This window comes from Arvicanthis niloticus, chromosome X (assembly GCF_011762505.2).
Source record: "Arvicanthis niloticus isolate mArvNil1 chromosome X, mArvNil1.pat.X, whole genome shotgun sequence".
NCBI lineage: Eukaryota > Metazoa > Chordata > Mammalia > Rodentia > Muridae > Arvicanthis > Arvicanthis niloticus.
Genome location: NC_047679.1, coordinates 113647243 through 113669251, shown reverse-complemented (window position 1 = coordinate 113669251; position 22009 = coordinate 113647243). Strand labels below are relative to the sequence as shown.

At 38.4% G+C, this 22009-nt stretch overlaps 1 protein-coding gene across 1 annotated transcript; it reads left to right on the top strand.

The window, feature by feature from the left end:
* The first annotated feature begins 4001 nt into the window (after positions 1 to 4001).
* LOC117695151 (cancer/testis antigen 55-like) lies at positions 4002 to 20719 on the top strand. Its single transcript, XM_034486016.1, has 7 exons — positions 4002 to 4095; positions 4534 to 4600; positions 8878 to 8981; positions 17407 to 17468; positions 19069 to 19213; positions 19848 to 19960; positions 20525 to 20719. The coding sequence occupies exons 1-7, from the start codon at positions 4002 to 4004 to the stop codon at positions 20717 to 20719; spliced, it is 780 nt and encodes a 259-aa protein (XP_034341907.1).
* The last annotated feature ends 1290 nt before the right edge of the window (positions 20720 to 22009 follow it).

The window sequence follows — 22009 nt, the reverse complement described above, 5'->3', positions numbered from 1 at the left end:
CTATGATAATTTTAATTTTCTATCTGCACTCCATTTGGTAAATATAGTGCTTATTTATAGATTTTCATCCTATGATCATGTACAAAATAGTCAATTCAGAGAAATGATAGATCAGACTCAGGTCTACTTCAAACAAAAAGACTGAGCAGGCTTTTATTAGGTTCAGAGGTGGTGCCATGAAAATTGCTTTCAGATTGTTGTACTTCTGAGAAGTTGTCTGTCTTTCCTTCATCATTTTCTAGCCTTCAGAAGGAATCCTGAACCTGGTTGCCATCTGAGGTGTTAGGGGGACCTACACTGGAGACTGAGGCTATCTGACCAGTTGCTTTATATCAGTACCTGGTACAACCTTGTGCTTCACCCCGATGATCAGGTTCAATTGCATGCCCTTTAGGAATCCACTGTTGTCCTCATCTTTTAGAGGTTCAACCCTGTAAAAGACACCTATCTTCCAGGCAGTAGATCAAGATTCAGAACTTTCACCATATACCCTTCTTCCTTGGTGTGACCATCCCTACACTCAGAACCCAGAACCCCAAGCTCCAATGTTGGTTTTATATTCTGCCTTGCCACCCAAGAGTTCACTCATGCCAAAGCTTCTATTGGCTCTTTTGCCCACAGACCACTAGAGAAGATCTCTCACCTCAGATGGCTTAAGGTTCAGATCCCTTGAAGGTTTCCAGTGCCGAGCCATCCAGTGCTCTTGTGTCCATTGTGTCAAACTCCAAGGCCATCCAGTCTCTAGAAGGAGGGGATGCTCAGACAAAGCCTATTTGATTATGTTTATCAGCAATTCACCACAACTGGTAACCCCACCATACTCAGAGCAGCCATAAACCTTCTTACCACCATTGTGGTAGCCACCACCCTGTTTGGGATAATTGCCAACATCTCCTGACTCTTATCCCACATCTTTTTTTTTATTGCAGATGAATTGGGTATGATTTTCCAGGCAGCAACTGCTTGGCTGGTTATTCAAGCAACACACATACACTAATAATCTGGAGTGACTTGCTGATATCTTCCTTTCTAATGGGTGTCCCTAATGTAACCCAATCACATCATAGGGTCTCCAGGCCTCTCATCTTCCAGGATGAGAAAAGTGACTCTGGAGGAGTTAGGATGCAGATTGTGGAGTCACAACCAGAAACAGTATCGAGACAGACTCCAGTTCTTCTACCACTATAAGACGAGTCCTTTAGAATGGTTATAAAGGATTCTGACAAACAGGAGACAATGTGATATAAGATCCCCAAAGTGCCACATATTAACAAAAGAAATTTCCAGTGCTGACAGAGTTTTCTTGAGCTGACCCTGCCACAGTTACTGTATCTTCAAGGATAGGTTCTGAGGAGGTGGGGTCATGTATGTAACTTTACCCTGCCCTGTTGCCATCATTTATACATGCTTTTGTATTTGTACTCCCTCTTTGTTCAGTTCTGCTCTTCTAAATATAAAATGCTGCTGAACTTGAGGCAAGAAGCCTACTCCATTACATGCTGGTGCAGCAAAGTTTCCTCTCCCCAACTGAAAATGGCTTCATAATTCAGTTTCCCAGAAATCCCAACAACAATTCCTCACAAGGAAGCTGGACAAGACAATAGGAAGAAAGGAGTTATAGGGGACTATCCTAATTTTACAAAATCCCTATTTTCTGTGTGTGAGTGTTTGACCTGCATGTGTTTAAACAGAACAGATGTGTGCCCGTGGTCCTAAGAGGTCAGAATAGTACGTGTAAGTGAACAAAAGGATAAATAACTCAGCAGTTAAAAGCACCTGTTGCTCTTGCAGAGGACCGGGCTCAAATCACCCATATCATGGCTCAGGATTTATGCATAACTATACAGGTTGAGAGAATCTGAACTCTCTTCTACCCTCTGTGGGCAACAGGGAGGCAAAGTGAAAGGGGCAGGGCCTAGCATACTCTTGTAATCAAGCTCAGTAATAGGAGGGTGTAGAAAGGAGGGTTCCAGAGGTTGTAGGGGATCTGGATGCACACTTCTGATCTCTTACTGCAACAGCCTGGACTCATGTGGTACGCATATGTACTTGCAGAGAAAACTCCACACATTAAATGTATAGAAAAATAAATAAAAAACAAAATGCCTGCAAGAGCCTCTACAGTTGAAATAAAGTAGTGTTTCATGTGTTACACGTTTGTTTCAAATGTTTTTTAAGTCTGTAAGGGATTATAAACCTAAAAATTGGAATACATTTGTCCTAAAGCTGATAGCTCATTCGCAGGTCCTGAAAATTTGCTCAAGACTCTTTCCAGGTTTGCCCTTCAATGAGAGGGGCGGGTGATCCATGTGCACATGCCCAGGGTTTATGGAGCCAATCAGTGAAGTCCCTGGGTGGGACTGGTGCTTTGCAGTTTATGTGAGCATGCGCCAGGTTTATTCAGCCAATCAGTTCAGTCCCTGGGTGGGCTCAGTGCCTTGTGCTCCACGTGCCCATGCTCAGGGTTCATTCAGCCAATCAGCGCAGTCCCTGGGTGGGACCAGCTTTTCTCCAGCTCAAATCACAAAGAGTCCTCAGAGGACCCAGGGTCGCACTGCTGGAAACGGTTTGTCACCTCTGAGGAGCCGAGTTTGATAGGGTGCGGTTGTGAAGGAGCCCCCGTAAGTGACAGTCAGGGTGGTTGGACGGTAATTAATCAAGGTGTGATGGGGTGGGGCATCTCAAGCCCTGGCGGCCACTATGTGAGGAAAATCCTGGTTGGCGTTTCCCGTGGCCTCAGAGTAAAATGGAGGTGGAGTACCATCCTAATGGCAGAGGACTGAACAGGCCTGGGCCTTCGAGGATTGGGAACGCTTGGAGGACACACTCTTGGGGCCTCGGGACAGGATCAGAGAGCTGCCTGCAGGACTGGGGGTTGTGGGCGAGGAGCCGTTGGGTCCCTGGTGCTTGTCCTGTATGGTGTCCAGAGTCCATTAGAAACAAACTGAGGATTCCTCCCTCTTCATTGTCGTCTCTGTGGTGTGGACGTTCGATATGGACGTTGGAGACAGGGCGGGGGATGGCAGGAATGAAGGAAGAGTGAATGAAAAACAAAAAGAGACGTGGCAAGACATTGAGAAGTCATCTGGGATGGATTCTAACCACTGATCCTCCAGTCTCAATCGCCCACGTATGAGATTATAGATGTGCACCACCAAGTTCAGCATTTTCTGTCAGTTTTACTTTTGTAGGATGGGATCTGCCTTTGTAGCTCAGGCTGACCTGGCTTGGGCTGGCCTTGAACTTACAATCTTCAGATGTTTGAAATTGTCAGCTTCACCCAATCCCCAGTTTCTCCAATATAAATAAGGCCTTTCTGTGTGGGTGGTGGTGGTGGGTGGTGGTTGTATCTGGAGCATTGCGTGTTTTTGTCATGAATGGACAACTGTCATGTTCATTATTTTTCTGGATAGCACTGTGATTTTACATTAACACTGAGATACACACATGCAGAATTGCTCATGTTTTGTTGTAAAAGAATCTGTGGGAGATAGGAACAAACTTCAGATGTCCCAGAAGTTAAGAGCAAACACGTTTTGATCATTTTTTAAAGGGGGGAGGACTCACATAGTATAGGTTGGCCTGGTTTTGCCGTTTTTAAGTTGAGAAATGACAGATTGTTAACTTTGGTTCAAAGAAGTTTTTTTTTTTTTTTAAAGAAGTAAGTTAAAAGGTTTTTAAAACACAGTTGGGAGGGAGAGGGACATGTTAAGTGGGATACATGGAGGAGATGGTAAGGGAAAATGAGGTGTATATGCCACCATATTGACTATGCATACAAAATTCTGTGATAAAGAAAAAGTGTTTAAAAATGAATGTTAAAAAAGGGAATAATCGATCTTTTATTGTGCTAAGATAACTACTTGAGTTTTTGACATTTTTTACTATTTAAGTGAAACCTTTGGATTCAGATAACTGGAGTTTTCTTCTTCTTCTTTTTCATCTGTAACTAAGAAGACATCTGAGTGTTTACCAATAGAAGAAGGGACCTTAAGAAAGTCATGGCAGTACCAAAGCAGGAGCGCTTAATACTTTTTGACTTTGATGATGAAGAAGATGATGATATAAACTTTACTGAGAACGCTCTTTCTGAAGGTAAAGCATATTATTCAGTGTTGGCCATTGAGTGTGTCCTGTAGTTCATTGGACTTTTACCTAGCTACCTGAAATGGAATAAAACTTTGCTAAAGGTTTTCATATACTTCATTTCTAATTTTATCTATACGTATTTCTTCTTATAGCAGAGTCTTAGCAATGCATGTAGTTTCTCTTGTCACTGTAGTCCCAGTATGTTGAGAAAAAATAACTTGCTAGTTTTTTACCCCAGGAAAAGGCTTGAACAGTGTTCCTATAAAATGTTGGCAAATTGTGAATTTATTTTATAAAACCTGCAAAGAAATTATTTCATTTCTAAAGCTGCTTCATAAACTCATATGATCAATTCTTCCAGGGAAATGCAAATCGATAGTACTTTATTAACTATTACTAATATAGCATAATTTCAAATGTTTCCATTTCTTTTTTACAATACAGAAAAGAGCCCAGCATTTGACAAGGATGAGGATAAATCATCTTCTGTAGAACCAGATGAAGATATGGGGTAATATTTTCAAATATTTTTTTGTCAGCTCAATAGAGTACTTCAAAAGTAGTGTCTGTGATCCCTGCACTAGCTCTATATCCAGTTGAAGCCCAGCCTGGATTCCTTGAGGCCTTGGAATCTCAAACACATAGCAACTAGGACAATAGGACCACCTGCATGAGCTCTTCACATGTACACACACAAAGCAAAGGGGAAAATCATAAAAATAAGAGGGGTACCAGCTAGAAAGAAGAAGAAGGGTCTCAGCAAGAGTAGGAGAGTTATGAAGAATGTAGTGTGGGTCATACATGTATTAATTGTTAAATATAACTAACACAAATTCACTCTGGTTGCCCAACATGTATTTTATATGCATATGACATTTGTTACAAACCAAAACAATACGTATTTATTATGAATAATTTAAAGGACTTTCTGTGTAAACCTTTGTGTGTGCTAGACAAACGCCCCACCCATCAACTATATTTCCAGCTTTAATTTTTATTGTCCTTTCTTCACAGAGATGAAATACACAGTATGTTGGATCAATTTGGAGGTATGTTGTGTTGGAGATTTAAATGTTTTCAGAAAATTGTTTAAAATTATATATCAGTGTCTATAAAAGGAAATGTTAATCAGTGTTCTGCATTAAGTGTCATTTAATGCCTTCTCCTCACAGGATTTTACGCAAGTTTTGTGATTATAAAACAATTTTTTGCACTTGAACTTTTCCATCATTTTTTAAAAAGTGAAAATGATACTTTTTAGATGTGTGTGACTCAACTAGATCTTTAGAAGCAAGAACAAATGGGACAGAGTTGCAATTCTTTTTATTCCCAGACTAAGTGGTAGTACCCAGGCGTGTTTCTGTGCATCAGCTCTCATTCACGAAATTTATTTTGTGAGACTCTTGCTGAATTCCTTTTTCTATTCGGTTCTCGTCATCCACCTGGTAGCTTACAACAGTCCATAATTCTAGATCATCTATAACCATGTATCACTCCAGATCGGAGCCTCTCTTCTGATCTCTGTGAGCACACATGTATTAAACACACATGCATACATGGAAAACATTCATATATATAAATAAAAAAATCAGAATTAAAATAAATTTTTGTGGAACAGAAAGTCCTGAAGTTTCTCAATTGAATGACCTCATTTTAATAGTTTCTTTTGTTGAGTCTTTTGTTAATTTTGTAGATTGCTTGCTTGGTTTTGAGACAGGGTCTTACTGTTTATTGTGAATTCCAACTGCCCTGGAAGTTGTCATGAAGCCAAGTCTAGGCTTAATCTATAGATGTCCTCTGTCAGCTGCCTGGGTGCTAGAATTACAGGCCTGGGACCCCACACACAGTTCAGGAAACAGTATTCTTTTAAAAAGAGGTAATAACAATTTGTTCTTTTATAAGAATTATTGATATCATGGAGTTTTCCCAGAGATATAATTTTCTATTTGGTGGTGAGAAAGAATTTGTTTTCTAATCTGTTTTAATAAATTTATGTATATAGATACTTAAAAGAATAAACTTATATCTAATAGTACAGATTGATTCTAGTTACAGAAGAGTTCCTATTTATGGTAGAAAAACATGTTTTGCAAACATTATTTGAACTATTGAATTTTTATGCACTGCCCTACTTCCTACTAAGAATGCCCTATGAAAAGCTCCATGAAATGATTTTAAACTATTTCTAAATTATCTCCATGGTTACATGAGTTTCTTTTTCATTCTTGTGTTTGTGTGTGTTTTATGCAGGTGTTCACCTGTATGCACAATTATGTGGGAGCATGTGGCAGCCAGAGTTTGAAATTGGAATGTCTTTGTCACGATTATGCTTACATGAGTTACTTTTTCATTCTTGTGTTTGTGGGTGTTTTGTGCAGGTGTGCACTTGTATGAACAATTATGTGGGAGCATGTGGCAGCCAGAGTTTGAAATTGGAATGTCTTTGTCAATCACGTGTGTGTGTGTGTGTGTGTGTGTGTGTGTGTTTGTTTGTGTGTAGGTTGCCTGCATGTATGTATGCTCCATGTGCTTGCCTGGTGCCCTCAAAAGCCTAAAGAGGCCATTAGATCCTTTGGATATGGTTATGAGGCATCATATGGTTGGTAGTAATTGAACCGTGGTTCTCTAGAAGAGCTGTCAATGTTCTTAACTACTGAGCAATCTTACTTAGATCCCCCAAATTATTTTTTTGTGAGACAGGATTTCTCTGTATCTGGAGCCATCATTTCAGTGAGAGTGAATGGCCAGAGTCCCAGGGCTTTGCCTCTCTCTACCCCTAAGTGCTATGGTTAAGGACACACACCATCACACCTGGCTTTTATGTGGGTTGTGGAAATTCTAACTCAGGCTTTCCTGCTTGCCACAACAAGCAATTTAACCACTAAGACATCTCTCCAGACCAAAGCTCTTTTTTTGTCTTTGGTCTTTTGCCTCTTTTTGTTATCTATCTATCTATCTATCTATCTATCTATCTATCTATCTATCTATCTGATTATTGAGCCTATTTCATACAAATATCTTGCTATTTGATTTAAAGATGACTTAGATTCTAATTCTTAAGAGTATTTTTATGTATTTTAAAGCTTGAGTTCTAAGATTGTATGTTCAGGATCATCTAGTTAAAGCTTGACTGTTAACCACAGTACAGAAACACACTATATATTTCAGTTGGACAGCACTTTTTTAAATTTAGAAATATTTCCCTTTTAGCTAAGTGTTTGTGAAGCACTTGAAATGTAACCTTGTAAAATATAACCTTGGCCCTTTTGTTTTTTCCTGGGTTGTTTATTATCATGTCTCAATTTTAAAAGTATTTTCAACCAGGAAAATCAGAACTGAGATGAAGTTGAATATTTCATATGCAAAATATTTCAGATTCCAGAGTTTTGTGTACTTCATTTTATTTGCATTGACTTCACTTGTGGTACATCCCTAGTCTGAAAATGCAAACTTCTAAGTACTCTAAAATATGAAACTTTGTGGGTTTTGAAGACAGGATTTCTCTGTTTAGCCCTGGCTACACTGGAACTCACTCTGTAGAGTCAAACTCTCAGAGATCCACTTGTTTCTGCTTCCCAAGTGCTGGATTTAAAGGTGTGCACCACCATCACCTAGCAAACATATGATACTTTTTTATGTACCATGTTGGTGTTATATTTCAATTTAATTTAAAAATATCATCCATATTGTTTAATAATCTTTAACCATATCAGTATATACTTGAATGTTTAGGAACAATAGAAGTTGTTAAATATTACCCTTTATTTTCAATACAGATAATGTTAACAATTCTCTTCTTGAGAAGAGAAGAAGAATCCAAATGTACTCTCAAAAGGTTTACAAAGAGAGTAGCTACAAAATAAGACAATTTGGAAAACCAGACAAAAGCAATTGTAAGTTTGCTGGTAATTTTAGAGCCATATTTTTATCATTTCTCAGTATATATTGGTGGTGCAAATGACTTAGGAAATATTATCACCTGTCTATTGGAATCTCCAGTGAAAATGTTTCCTGTAAGCAAGTAGTGTTATAACCCCAGGCCGTCATAGAACTGACATATATTTATTTGGAAGTCAGTGAAGATTACATTTTTTCCTCCCAAATACCAGTTGAGAGGGTTATTATTTTTTAAAGTAATTCATGATATTAATTGAGGAAGTGGTAGCTGCCATATAAACTATTAAATGTCTTTTAGTTGATTGTATGGTCAATGTATAGAAGAGTTAATTTTATGTCTTAAATTAAATTTGTATATTTGACCTGACTTAACTACTCTGTGTACTAAAAGTTGGCTGTGCAAAAGGGCTTAGTGAAATATTCTGACTTAGAAATAATTTACTTTTTTATTAGAACCAGGAGAAAAATTGCTTGTAGGTGAAATTGATTTTCCTAAGATACACACACACACACACACACACACACACACACACACACACACAATAAAAACTCTTTGGTTTTCAAGAGGCAAACCATATGGGAAGGCGTTTCTCTTAGTTAGGATAAGAAGCACTTCCAGAATCTACATACATCTAAATTTGGGAGTTGGGGATTGAGCTCAGTAGTAGAGTGCTTGCCTAGGAAATATAAGGCCAAAGATTGGGTCCTCAGCTGTGGAAAAAATGAATAAAAAGACATTTAAAAGGCCTAATTTCATTTCTTGGGTTCCCATCAGAGTATTTAAACAGTTATAATTTTCTTCTTTTTCAGAGTGTAAATATGTTGATTCAGTTTTGTTTTTGATATTTCACATTGATATAAAATGTAAGCATTTATTCTTATTTTTTACAGACTAAAGGTTTACAATAAGTATTACCAGCAGTTTATGGATCTGTTTAATCAGTGGGACTTGGATAAGCAGAGATGTGAAAAACAGCGAGACAACCTAATTGTTGGTATCACAATTAGCTTTATAAATAATCTCTTATAACAAAATCTTAAGTAGGAATCAGGATGTTCATCTCATCCTCTCATCTGCGGGACTAAACCAAGGTGTACTACCCATCGTTGGCTTTGTTCTTGTCCTGCAGAACCATATGTAAACGACACAAGTATAGGCACATATCATACTCACAAAATCTATTGGACGCTTCATATTAGTTGGGTTTCTTTTAATTTCAAACAAAAAAAAACTTTTTTAAAGAATAAAGGTGTTTTACTTCTTGCTAAATCAGGGGTAAGTTAGCTTTAGATGCAGTAGAATGGGAAACAGGAAGTATTACTTAGGTAGTATCCTCTAGACTTTGTTGCGATTACAAAATTAATTCTTTCAATCCTGTGGTTACTATAACTTTAGAAAATGCAGTGGTCTGAGACAAGGTTTCTCAATGCTACTGTTGAAAAATTCCTATAGAAAAACATCAATAAATTACTTGTGGTCATTTGCTCATGTCTGAACAAAACACTGTAGTAGGAACATGGTTGAGTTTAGCTCTTCTTTCCTTCATTCCCTCTCTCCCTCCTTCCCTCCCTCCCTCCATCCCTCCCTATCTCCCTTCTTTCCTCCCTCCTTCCCTCCCTCCCTTCCTTTATCCCTCTCTCACTCCCCCATCTCTCTCCCTCTTTCCCTCTTTCCCCTTTTTTCCTTTCTTTGCTTCTTTTTCTTTTATCAACTTTATCCCTTTCTCCCCCGCCTCTCCATACCTACCAACATTTTTATGTCTTGAAACTGAAGCCAGGCCCCCCCAACATTTTTTATGTCTTGAAACTGAAGCCAGGGCCTATTGCAAGGCAGTAAAAGCACACTATTGGTAAACCACAACATCAGCCCAGAAAATGGTTTACTTTTAATGTCTAGACCTGCAGTACAAGTCAGCCCCCCTACTCATATAATGTACAAGTGTATTAGTTACTCTTTATATTTTCTTCTTTCATTGCCTATAATCATCAATTTTTTAAAATCTAAAATCTGGGAGAAATGACCTTATCAAGTAATTTTGGAATGATAGGTCAGCACAGTCTTGGAAATTCTCAATTTGAGGTGCACAGGAAAGGTTGATAGGAAGATATTGAAATGGCCACTGGTATATGAGTCAGGGATCCAGAACAAGTCTGGACTAAAGATACAAAGTTGAACATTCTCAGCTTAGATCCAATTTTAAACCATAAAAACTAGATGGAATCACTGAAGGACTAATTAAAGGTGTAAATGGGAAGTCGGAGGACAGGCTACTTGTGTACTTCATTGTTTAGAGTTCTGAGACTGAGAAGAAACTGGTAAAGAAGACAGACAAGCAGCCTAGTTGGTAGAAAGTAAACTATCCAATTAAAGGAACTATTTGTAAAGAAGAGACCATTACGTGTGCCATAAACTGCTTATAGGCAAAATAAGCTAGATTTAACAATGGGAAGTCATTGGTGCATTGCATAGAATGATTTGGTTGGAAAAGTGAGTACAAAACTAATTGGAGCCAGGTGTGGTGTTGTACAACATAAGTTCCAACACTTACAAGGCTGAGGCAAGTATATCTCGAATCTAGCCTGTGTCCAGAGCAGATAGCAAGACTGTCTCAAAAATAAAACAAAAACAATTTAAAATGGACACATTACAGAACACTAAGGGAAGACTGAGTAGTATTAGAACAAATGAATTAGAGGTTTTCAGAGGTTTTGTGTGTTTATTTGGTTTTTATTTGGTTTGGATTCTTAGCTAAGTGAAATAGCATGCTTATGTGGTATTGGAATAAGTTTTTATTGGCTATTTTGGTTATTTACATTTCAAATGTTATACCCTTTCCCAATCCCCCCCCCCGAAATCCCCTATCTCATCTCCCCTCCCGCTGCTTCTATGAGGGTGCTCCCTCACCCACTCACCCACTCCGAATTCCCTGCCCTGGCATTCCCCCACACTGGGGCATCCAGCCTTCCCAGGACCGAGGTCCTCTCCTCCCATTGATGCCCAACAAGGCCATCCTCTGCTATGTATGCAGCTGGAGTCATGAGTCCCTCCATGTGTTCTTTCTCTTTGGTTGGTGGTTTAGTCTCTAATGAGCTCTGTGGGGTCCGGTTGGTTCATATTTTTATTCTTCCTATGGGGTTGCAAACCCCTTCAGCTCCTTCAGTCCTTCCTCTAACTCCTCTATTGGGGACCCTGTGCTCAGTCCAGTTCTTGGCTGCAAGCACACGCCTCTGTATTTGTCAGGTTCTGGCAGAGCCTCTCAGGAGACAGCTATACCAGGCTCCTGTCAGCAAGCACTTCTTGGCATCAGCGATAGTGTCTGGGTTTGGTTACTGTATATGGGATGGATCCCCAGGTGGAGCAGTCTCTGGATGGCCCCTCCTTCAGTCTCTGCTCCACACTTTGTCTCCATATTTCCTCCCGTGATTATGTTGTTCCCCCTTTAAAGAAGGATGGAAGCACCCACACTTTGGTCTTCCTTATTCTTGAGCTTCATGTGGTCTGTGAATTTGTATTGCAATAATTTTTAGACAAATGAATTATTTACCTTTTTTGGTCTGGGGGCCCTGAAGTGAGAACCAAGGGTTTCATACAAGTTAGTAAATAACTCTTAACACTAAGTTATATTCTCAGATAGTTCTTACTTTTCCTTTTAAGACAAGGTTTCATTAAGTTTCCTAGGCATTGCCTTGTGTTCCTCATGCCTTATCCTGCAAAGGATGTTATGACAGCCTGGTGTCAACTGGCCTGGCTAGAGAGTCAAATAAAAAATGAGGAGGATGTAAAAGCTGGATTGTTGGGACTGAATGGGCATGTGACAAGAATTTGTTAAAGTGCGGGTATGCTGGACCCTGAGAAATGAGAGCATAGACAGATACAGGTTGGTGAAGTGAGATTTGCCGTTTTGTTTGTTTCTGCATACTTAGTGAAATAAGATCATCAGGTTGTGAAAATGTTACCACTAGGTAGTCTAGCTGGAGTTTTCCAGACATAGTATTTAACCATGTAAAAGTGAGTGTTGTAACTAATTATATTGTAGGCACTGAGATATCAAAGAATAAGCTATTACTTGACTCTAAAAATTTCTACTTGTTTTAACCTGCATGCTGTTAATGTCCAATATTTGGGAAGCTGAGAAAGAAGAGGCACAAGCCAGCATGTGGAACATACTGTGATGCTGTCTTGAATGTTAAATAATTCCTATTTAGTGACTAGTGGGTTCATTATCCTGCATATTAATGAGTTTTAAAATTACTTAGACATGTACTTGTCAAAATAAAATGTTGAATGTATTCATTTTGAAGTTATTGCTTTTGAGTTCAGTATGGAATTATTATTTTGCTTTAGGGATGGGAGTGTAGGTTATAGAAATAGTGTTTACCTATAATATATGATGCCTAGAAGAACAACTAAAGTATTCTACAAAAACTCTTACTACATAAGCTTTCTTTTATATTTGTAGGATATTTTACAGCAACAACAAATGCTACTAATACAGCATAAAATTAAACAGAACCGGAGAATGAAACTAATTAGACAGATGGATATGCGTTACATACAGGTACATATCCAGAAGCATAATACCTCAGAAAATATGTGTATACTGTTTTTTGAAAGTTGATGAGACATTTTTAGTATAAAATTTTAACTGCTTTTCAGGTTGAATTGTTTCAGACAAAAATATTAAATATAGCTATAGTGTTCTACTTGTTTTATGATGATTATTCAATGTAGGAAATGGCAAATTAAGAATTTTACCTTGACATGTACTTCTCATGCATCATATTGATAGCTGGTTAACACTTAAGTCATCGTTTTCTGTTTATCTGAGATCAAGTCTATGCATTATTTCTACATTATCTTCTGTATGTGCATCCCCAGTGTTTGTTGAATAGGAAATGCTGAGTTGAAATTATAGACCTTCAGTTTTTGTATTTAAATGTATTGTAGAAATATTTTCTGACATATCAGTTCTACAACTGTTACACTGTCCAAACTAACTCTAACTCTATAGGCTACTTTATAATCATTAAAGATGGCCAAGAAAGACTACACAGTTGAGGATATTTCCAGATGGAGAGTTAAGCATATTACTAAATGTTGGTCTAAATATTAAATAGTTATTTAAATTTATTTTTTATTGGATATTTTATTTACATTTCAGATGCCAACCCCTTTCCCATTTCCCCTCCCTAGAAAAGTCCTATCGCATGCTCCCTTTTCCTTTTTGCTTTTATACAATTTTTTCAAAATGTTAATCAAAGGCTTTATAAGTTTGGCAATGCTTAATCAGAAGTGTAACCCAATACCCAACCTAGATATATCAACTATCTTTCATTGGTTGAGACATGTGAACATCTGCCTCCATGCCCCCCCTTCTCTCTTTCATCACCTAGCTTCTGCTCTCCTGCTTCTCCTCCTCTCCTTACTCCTTCTCTAACTCTCAGTAATCCTCCCACCTTAGCTCTTCCTACAGATCACCCTTTCTGTTAAAATAAAACTTTTCTCTCAAAATACAATTAGAGCATAATTATGCCTATTTGTACCAGTGAGGTATAAGATAGTCCTAATACCCAGTCCATCATTCTGTTGACTAACCAGAACCTCTGTCATCTCTTCTAACTAAAACACTTAGTTCTGGACCTGGCTTTTTTCTTGGCTTTAGAATGAATGTCAGCTGAAAACCATCGACTCAAATCTTTTCTCTCAAAGTAAATAGCCAGGATTGGCTATGAGACTATAAGTTTTCAATCCCGTCAGAAATTCAGAATGACTGAAATTATGGGAAGCACTAAGCATAGCTTCTAAACCTTAGCCAATTTATAGAGACCGCTGAACACCTGGACAGTCCCTATACTACAAAATGTTGGAGCATCTGATCTTCAGCCTTCTGGCCCAGGATCATCTGACAGATCTTAGTGGTGTAGAATTATTAAGGGCTGATTAATCTGTCTAGGCAGATATAATCAGTCGACTATTCTGCAAGTGTGTCCTTTTCTGGACAGTAATTTGTCTGTAGATGACAAGAGGCAATTCTTGCCTAGTGGCTGTCTCACCATGACTGGAGTAAATCAAAAGATGCTGAATTTCTTCCTAGAATCCAAGACAGGAAGCTGTCAGGACCAGACAGGTCTCTAATCAAAATGAACATTAATACAGAAATGTTTTTAACTTCAATTCTGTGAACTTCTCATGTTTTGAAAAAGAATTATTCATGTAAGGTAATCTGGAGTGTTGTCTTTTAACTCCTCTCAGGTATTTCTAAATGGGAGTTGCTATGAGGATGGGTTCCCACCATCCTCCTATTCCCGCCTCCCTGCTCTTGAAATTCCCCAACACTAGGGAATCCAAACTTTCAGGCACTAAGGCTGTCCACTTCCACTGATGCCCGGCAAGGCCACACTCAACTACCTATACAGGTGGAGCCATGAGTCCCTCCCTTTGTGTTCTCGGGCTGGAGATTTTAGAATGGCTACTCCAGCTTGTTTCTTAGGACCATTTGCTTGAAAAGTTGTTTCCCAGCCTTTTACTCTAAGGTAGAGTCTGTCTTTGTCAATGAGATGGGTTTTCTGTATGCAGCAAATGCTGGGTCCTGTTTATATATCCAGGCAATTAGCCTATGTCTTTTAATTGGAGAATTGAGGCCATCGATGTTAAAAGATATTAAGGAACAGTGATTGTTGCTTCCTGTTATTTTTGTTATGATAGGTGGAATTATCTTTGTGTGGCTATGTTCTTTTGGATTTGTTGGAAAAGGATTACTTTCTTGCTCTTCTGGGGTATAATTTCCCTTTTTGCCTTTATACATTTTTTAAATGTTAATCAAAGGCTTTATAAGTTTGGTAATGCTCAATCAGAAGTGTAACCCAATACCCAACCTAGATATATAAACTATCTTTGACTGGTGGAGACAAGTGAACATCTGCCTCCATGCCCCCCTTCTCTCTCTTTCTCTCTCTCTCATCACGTAGCTTCACCCTTCCTTAACAGTGTAATTTTACCTTACATAAATCAAAAGATCACACAGTACAGGTCATTTTTTCCTTTGGTGAATTCATGTCACATTACCATTCATCCAAATAAAATACACCTTGATGTTTTGAAGCTTACTAGAAATTTTCAAAATTATCTTACTGATTTTAATCTCTCTCTCTCTCTCTCTCTCTCTCTCTCTCTCTCTCTCTCTCTCTCTCTCTCTCTCTCTTTTGCTTTCTTGAGACAGGGTTTCTCTGTGTAGCCCTGGGTGTCCTGGAACTCACTCTGTAGACCTGGCTGTCCTCAAACTCAGAAATCTGCCTGTCTCTGCCTACCAGGTGCTGGGATTAAAGGTGTGCGCCACCACCGCCTGGCTTGGGATATTTTAGTCTTTATTCAGTTATTTTTTTTCTTTTCTCTTTTGAGTCAGAGTCTCACTGTGTTCCTCATGTTTATCTCTAGATTTCTATCCTTCTAGAGCTTTCAGAGAATCTAGGAATCATTTGCAACTTTGCAAAACATTTCTGCACCATTTAGACATTAAGAGTTCATTGAACTATTGTTTTGTAGAAATATTTTTGTCTCTTTAACAACATTGTACTCATGTCTGCTGTATTTCACTTCATTACATTTTATTCTTGTATTATTTACATTTTTTGGACATTGGAATAGATAATGAGCATTATTTGAATACTGATAAATTCTCACTTGTGAAAATGAATTTTGCAATTTAGAAATGAAGATGAAACATGGATAATAACTGAACTAGCCTTTTGTGTTTTAGATTTTGAATAACATGGCCAATGAAAATGATAATGTATGTAGTGCTTCATTCATTGAACTTAAAAAAGAACTTGCTGAGTATCAAAAGAAACAAATGATGGAAACTGTAAGTTATATTTTAACCTTGAAATGACATAATTTAACAGAAATATTAAAGTGTTTTATTTATTAAAATATGCATAACACTAAAAATTCATCATACTTTCTCTTTTTATGATACAGCAGTGGCAAGAGATTGCAAATATTCGAAAGTCTCTTCAATCCATATTATTCTGATGAGTCTTTGAAGAAAACTTGAACTTGTTTGGTACAATATAATTCTAATGGTAGCTGAAAAGCATTTCTTTTTATATTTTTTCATTTTTTATTTGTTATTTTATTTACTACCTCACAACCCCCCTAACCCATCCCCCACACCCTGCTTCTATGAGGGTGCTTCCCCATCCACCCACCCACTCCTGTCTCAACTCCCTAGCGTTCCCCTACACTGGGGCATCAAGCCTTCATAGGGCCAAGGGCCTCCTTTCCCATTGAGGCCCTACAAGGCTACCCTGTGCTACTTATGTAGCTGGAGCCATGGTAGAAATTTAAGTTTAAATAAAATCTTACCTGGCTCATGACTAGCAGCTAGTTTGCTGTGTCAAGGTTTTAACTCTGTTTTTAGTGAGATTTTTTTTCTCTCCAACAATGTGAATTCACTTTTATGACTAAACATTGTTTGTTTTTGCATCAGAAAATTCCTTATCAGTCACCAAAGATACAAAGTGCAATTGTAGAAGGTTAAATCAACATTTGCTTTGATTTGCTTTGTTTGATTTTTAAAACATGAGCTCACCATGCAACCCAGACTGGTCTCTCATTTCTGGGCTTAACCTCAGCCTGCAAAGTACCCACGATTTTTAAGTTTTAATTTGATGAAATCGATGTTGTGCTTATCTCAAAATTGAGCATATTTACTACCTCTTTTTTTAATGAAAAAGCAACAGCAAAAGGCTGCAAATTCTCAGAAGTCTTTAAAAATCTGTATTAATGTACTGTTCAACTGAAATGTAAAAAGTCATGTGACTTGCAGCTATTCTTCTGTAGCAAAGTTTCAACTTTTATTGTAATGAATTGTTTCTCTAATGCCGTCAAATCATTTTATCATCAGTAAAGATTATTTAAATTTATGTGTTGGCTTCAGAATATTTTTATCATTCACAAAAGGTACAGAATACTATTATGGGTGTTAAATTGGGCATTGTATTATCTTATGCTGCAGATTTCTACCTTTTCTTGTTTTTGAGACAGAGTCAAATGATATTTCCCATATCAATATTGAACTCCAGGGCTCAACTGATCTTCACTTCTCAGCCTTCCAGATAACTAGTACTATAGGTGTGTGCCACAACACAACCCTTTTTTCTTGAAGGAAAATATTCAAGAATCCTATTTTACATGCATATGTTCTTTTGTAGTAAAATACAAATCGAATTCTATGGAAACAAAATAGTCTATGATCCATAAAATTTACCAAATTGTGTCTAAGAATCACTTAAATTGCCACAAGTGCCTGCATGCTGCCATGTTCACTACCATAATGATAATGGACTGAGCTTCTGCAAACCCAACTGAATGCTTTTCTTTAAAAAACAAAGTTGTCTAGGTCATAGTTTTTCTTCTAGGGACAAATGTCCTTGCAATTGTAGAAGAAAACCCAAGAAATCATATCTTCAAAGCAATCAAGGTATGGCTGAGTTTATCCAGAGTCTCTTACTGTACTGCTTACTGTTTTCTTGCTGTGATAAAATACCATGATCAGAGCAACTTCAGGGAGAGCATTTATTTGGGCTTATGGTTCTAGAAAAGCAAGAGGACATCATGGCCATGAGGCATAGGAGAAAGCAGCAGGTATGGTGACTGAGACAGGTAGCTGAGTGCTCACCTTTTCAAATACAATCACAAAGCAAAGAGGCAGGATTAGAAATGCTGGTAATCTCTAAAATTTCCATTTCTTTCCAGCAAACTCCCACCTTCTAAACCTCTCCTAACAGTGTCCCCAACTGGGGACCAAGTGTTCAAATATCTGAGCTCATTACAGAAGTCATCATTCAAACCACTACATTGGGTGAGCATGGTGGTATACTGCATTAGTTCCAGCACTCTGGATTCAGAAGCAGAGAAATTTCTATGAGTTCAAGGCCAGCCTGATCTTCAGAGTTCTAAGCCAGCCCCAGTTACATGGTGAAAACCCATTTTTTAAAAAAAGATTCAGGCAATGTTGTCATACAGTGATTCTCTATAGATCTTTCCATAATCACAAAAATATATTTACTAGTAAAATATGTATTTATTCTCTTATGTTTTCTTTAAAATTCTGGGTTTTTGTTTTCCACATATTTTAAAAATATCAGTTCTCTCATAAGTGCACTTTGTCAGGAACATAGGCAAACTTTGTGCTTTCCCACAATGTCAGAAATTGTCAAATAACAATAAAGTGATAAAATGTAGTGATTACAATGGTGGTATTTTGCCAGAAAATCATCTTTCTTTGGCAATCTGGACAAGATTACAAAGGTTTTTTTCTTCAGTCTTAATCACTATTCCTATTTCTCATATAACACATCACAATATGTAAATGAACAAAACTTACAGGTTACATATTGCATGAAAAAGGTTAAAGAGGCCGAAGGAGATTTTAGGGAGCTTTCAGAAATGAGATGTAAATAGAGTCTTTATTGAGAAGATTAGAACCTGAAACAGACTGTAGTGAAGGAACTGCTTCTGTAAAGTCAGGTGTTGTGGATCAGTGAATTTTCATCAAAGAAACAGTTCTATGTAGATATGCAGAGCAATAGAGTAGGACTTTCTCCCTGGTCAAGAATGGGTGGACTGTTTGAATGAGGGCCACAGGGGTAATCTGCAGGACTGGAAAAAGCAGGTAAGTAGACTTATCAACAACAAGGAATGAGCTCAGCTGAAGAGCCAGGGTCATTCTTTGCTTGTCCCTGTCAATCCATGACTAATCCCTCAAGTGTCAGAAAATAGGTCACTAAGGGCCATTGCTATCAAAGTGATAAGTGCACACCTCTTTATGAGGTTAAAATGAGGGAGTTGCACCTTTACTGGGTCTGGTGTGTCTGACAAGTTCTTAGGTCTGGTTTTCCTGATTATTATTTAAAAACTTCTCCAAAACTCATAGTTTCCATTCACTTCAGTACAGGTATAACAGCAACCCTTCTATGCCCAGGAGTAAATGCTGTTGTTCTGATGGGGAATCCTTGGTAAGGGGACAATCTCCTGCATGAAATTTTTATTCCACTTGCACTCACTGCCTCCTCTTATAGGTGAAAGCTATGAATAATCTTCCTGAGGGCAGTGAGCCATCAAAACTTGGCAGAAGGCTTTGTATCAAATGTGTCACCTCCATAACTGAAGACAACATCTATATCAGCAAGGACACGTTTTTCCCGTTATGCATGTTTTCTGGAGGTAGGACTTACAGCTTTCAAAACATAGAACAAGAAATATAAGTATTGGGCTTGAGGGTCCTTGAAACTGAAAGTAGGGTACAATACAGGGGAAAAGGGTAGTATTTTAAATATTGCCTAGAGCTCCTGTCCCCTGTGATGACCATCACCATGTGGCCATGTGGTTGTTTTGATTCAGTTGATTTTGTTTGCCAAGTAGCTTTTTAACTTTGGTTTTCCATATAGGGTTCCTCAAAGTTACCAGAAACTCTTACATATCTGAGAATTGTGCATGGGATTAGGAAACCCAGCCACTAAGCTTCTGGGTCCTGAGATTCTAGTCTTTGTGACACTGCCCCAGGATACATTCAAAATCACATCATTGACAGCATTACATAACTATAAGCGATTTATCTTGAATATATTTGCATCACATGTCTTTCTCAATGCCTGGGGAACACATCAGTGTAAAGAATCAGTGATTACATAGCTTTCTGCTTTCCTTGCTATAGGAAAATATTTAAGAGGTCTAAGTGTTTGGAAAATTAGTTTACGTGCAGGAAATGTTAGTCAGCATATGGCAGTGAGTAAGGTCCTAGAAATGTCCTGTGACCTGACTGTGTTAATACATAATCTCACTTCAATGGCTGTTTTAGGATTCAGGCCATTTAATGGAGATTTGCTGCTGGTTGAGTATTCCATGAACCCGGGCACTTCAAACATGAATATGCACTCTGCGAGCCCCCTCAACTCTCAGAATATGGAAGAGGTAATTGACCTTGATGTTGTCTTGTCATGGGTAGGCAGCTGCCTCTCCTTACTGACTGTTCCCTTTCCTGACCAAGGTGTTGTGTGGTATGTTTGGCAGTATAACTTCTGCCAGAGTGGACACATTTGTTTACTGATTGAAAAGGAAATAAGCAGAGAATAATATAGTGTTTGTCTGTGTGTGTGTATGTGTGTGTGTGTACATTTGTGTGTGTGTGTGTGCATTTGTGTGTGTGTGTCTGTGTATGCTTAATTCCTAAGTTGTGTGTTTTCCTTGACATTTGTGTGTTCAATGGACAAGAGTTAGAAAATTGTCTTGGCTGTGAGAAAATTGTGGAGAAACTTTGAGTGCACTAGGTTTGAGGTGTGGCAACTTGCTGATGAAGGCGGGTCAGACCTTGGTTAGGACAGTCTGAGAATGAGTTGTAGAGACAGGGAAGTAGAGTGTGAGGATATGATGGGGTGAGGGACCTGCTGATTGGATCTGGGTTTCTGGGGATGTGGAGGGCCATCTGTGTTGGGTTACATCCTTCCCTAGACTCATTGTCATCGTTTCTCATCATAGGTCTGTGTTACTTGCATTGATGGAAGAAATGGTGTGGTAGAAGCCACCATGTTTTTCACCCTCGACTCTCTCCATACTCTCCCTGGATATACACCGGGTTTGTACGACATTGTGAACACTACTGTGGTAGACAGCATCCAATCCCACTACACTCTCAGAGTGGTGTCTATGACTCCAGTGGATTCACTGTATTAACCGATCCTTCTGGATCACTGTCAGTGTTAATACTGGACTCTAATGCCTGGTTAAATAAAGTAGTATGGATGAACAAAGTAAATATGTTTGAAGTCAAGAATTTTTCTTTTGAGCACTCTTTTTGTTTTGCTGCTGTTGGTGGTGGTAATAATAAAATGGATTTATTTTTGGAAGATGACCTATGAATTCAAAAATGTGCCCAATTGGGTTTTGAATATAGAACAAAGAACTCGCATCTCGGTCAAATTCACCATTGTCCATATGCAAGAGTATATATATTCTCTGCTGCCAGTGGAACCTCTTTTGTATGTTAGCAGTGACTTCCATATTAATGAGTGTTGAGTTGACTCTTTGTCCTGTCCAGCCGGACATTAAACAGGGGTCCGGGGAGATCACCTGTAAGAGAGCTGGGGGGAAGGGGGTAGCAGGCAAAGATGCAAAGAATGGTGACCTGTCTATAGGCTGATCAGATCGCAATTTTTACTTTTTCACACAGGTTATATACACAAAAAGGCAGGATGTGGGGAAGGGTATGACACAGAAATGTAGATGTTCAGTGGGAGTACAGATATCTTCCAGAACAAGGTTATCTGCTGGGTGAAGGTTCAGGGAACAGTCCACTGTGAGTCTGCCTATGATTCACCTGTCCTAATCTAAGTTGGTACTATCTACCAAGGTCGCCTATCTACAAGGTCTATGTCTAGAGCCTGGCAGCTATCTACCAAAGCTGTTTGTTTACAATAGCTTCTAGCCATCTGTTCTAGTGTTTTTCCACAGAGACCGAGACTTTGTGCTAGCAGGCATGTGGGTTAGGCCTGCCATTGTCTTCAGGCCTATGGCTGATTCCAGGCCTTCAGTGTATAGACAGAGATGCCCATGACAACTCTTTTTACATGAGCCAGCAGTTAAGGTAGTTCTTGGTAAATATAAGGGGCAGATTTTTAAAGACCTTAGTAAGCAAATTCATTGAATATTAGTATTGCTTTGCTATAATTTCAACAGTAGGGATTGAGTTGCTCAACATTTTATTAGGAACTCATTTGTTCACTTAAATGAGAATGTTAGCGTGTGTTAAAATCTGTTCTGTGGATGAATTTTTGTTATAGGAGTAATGAATCTGGCAGAAACATGACAACCTGTTGCTTGAAGTTCATATTGTTTTTCTATGGTAAAAGGTATCAGAATATCTCACATTTGTACTCCATTAAATTTCTTCCTTCTCTTGATGAAAGATAAATGCATCCTTGGATCAGTGGTCCTCGAGAGCTTAAATATCACTGGGAAGTCGTT

Coding starts and splice junctions, on each gene's coding strand:
- LOC117695151 (XM_034486016.1), top strand. CDS start 4,002: ATGGCAGTACCAAAGCAGGAGCGCTTAATACTTTTTGACTTTGATGAT. Junction 4,601..8,877: donor GAACCAGATGAAGATATGGG/GTAATATTTTCA, acceptor TATTTTTTACAG/ACTAAAGGTTTACAATAAGT. Junction 8,982..17,406: donor GCGAGACAACCTAATTGTTG/GTATCACAATTA, acceptor TTTTTCTTCTAG/GGACAAATGTCCTTGCAATT.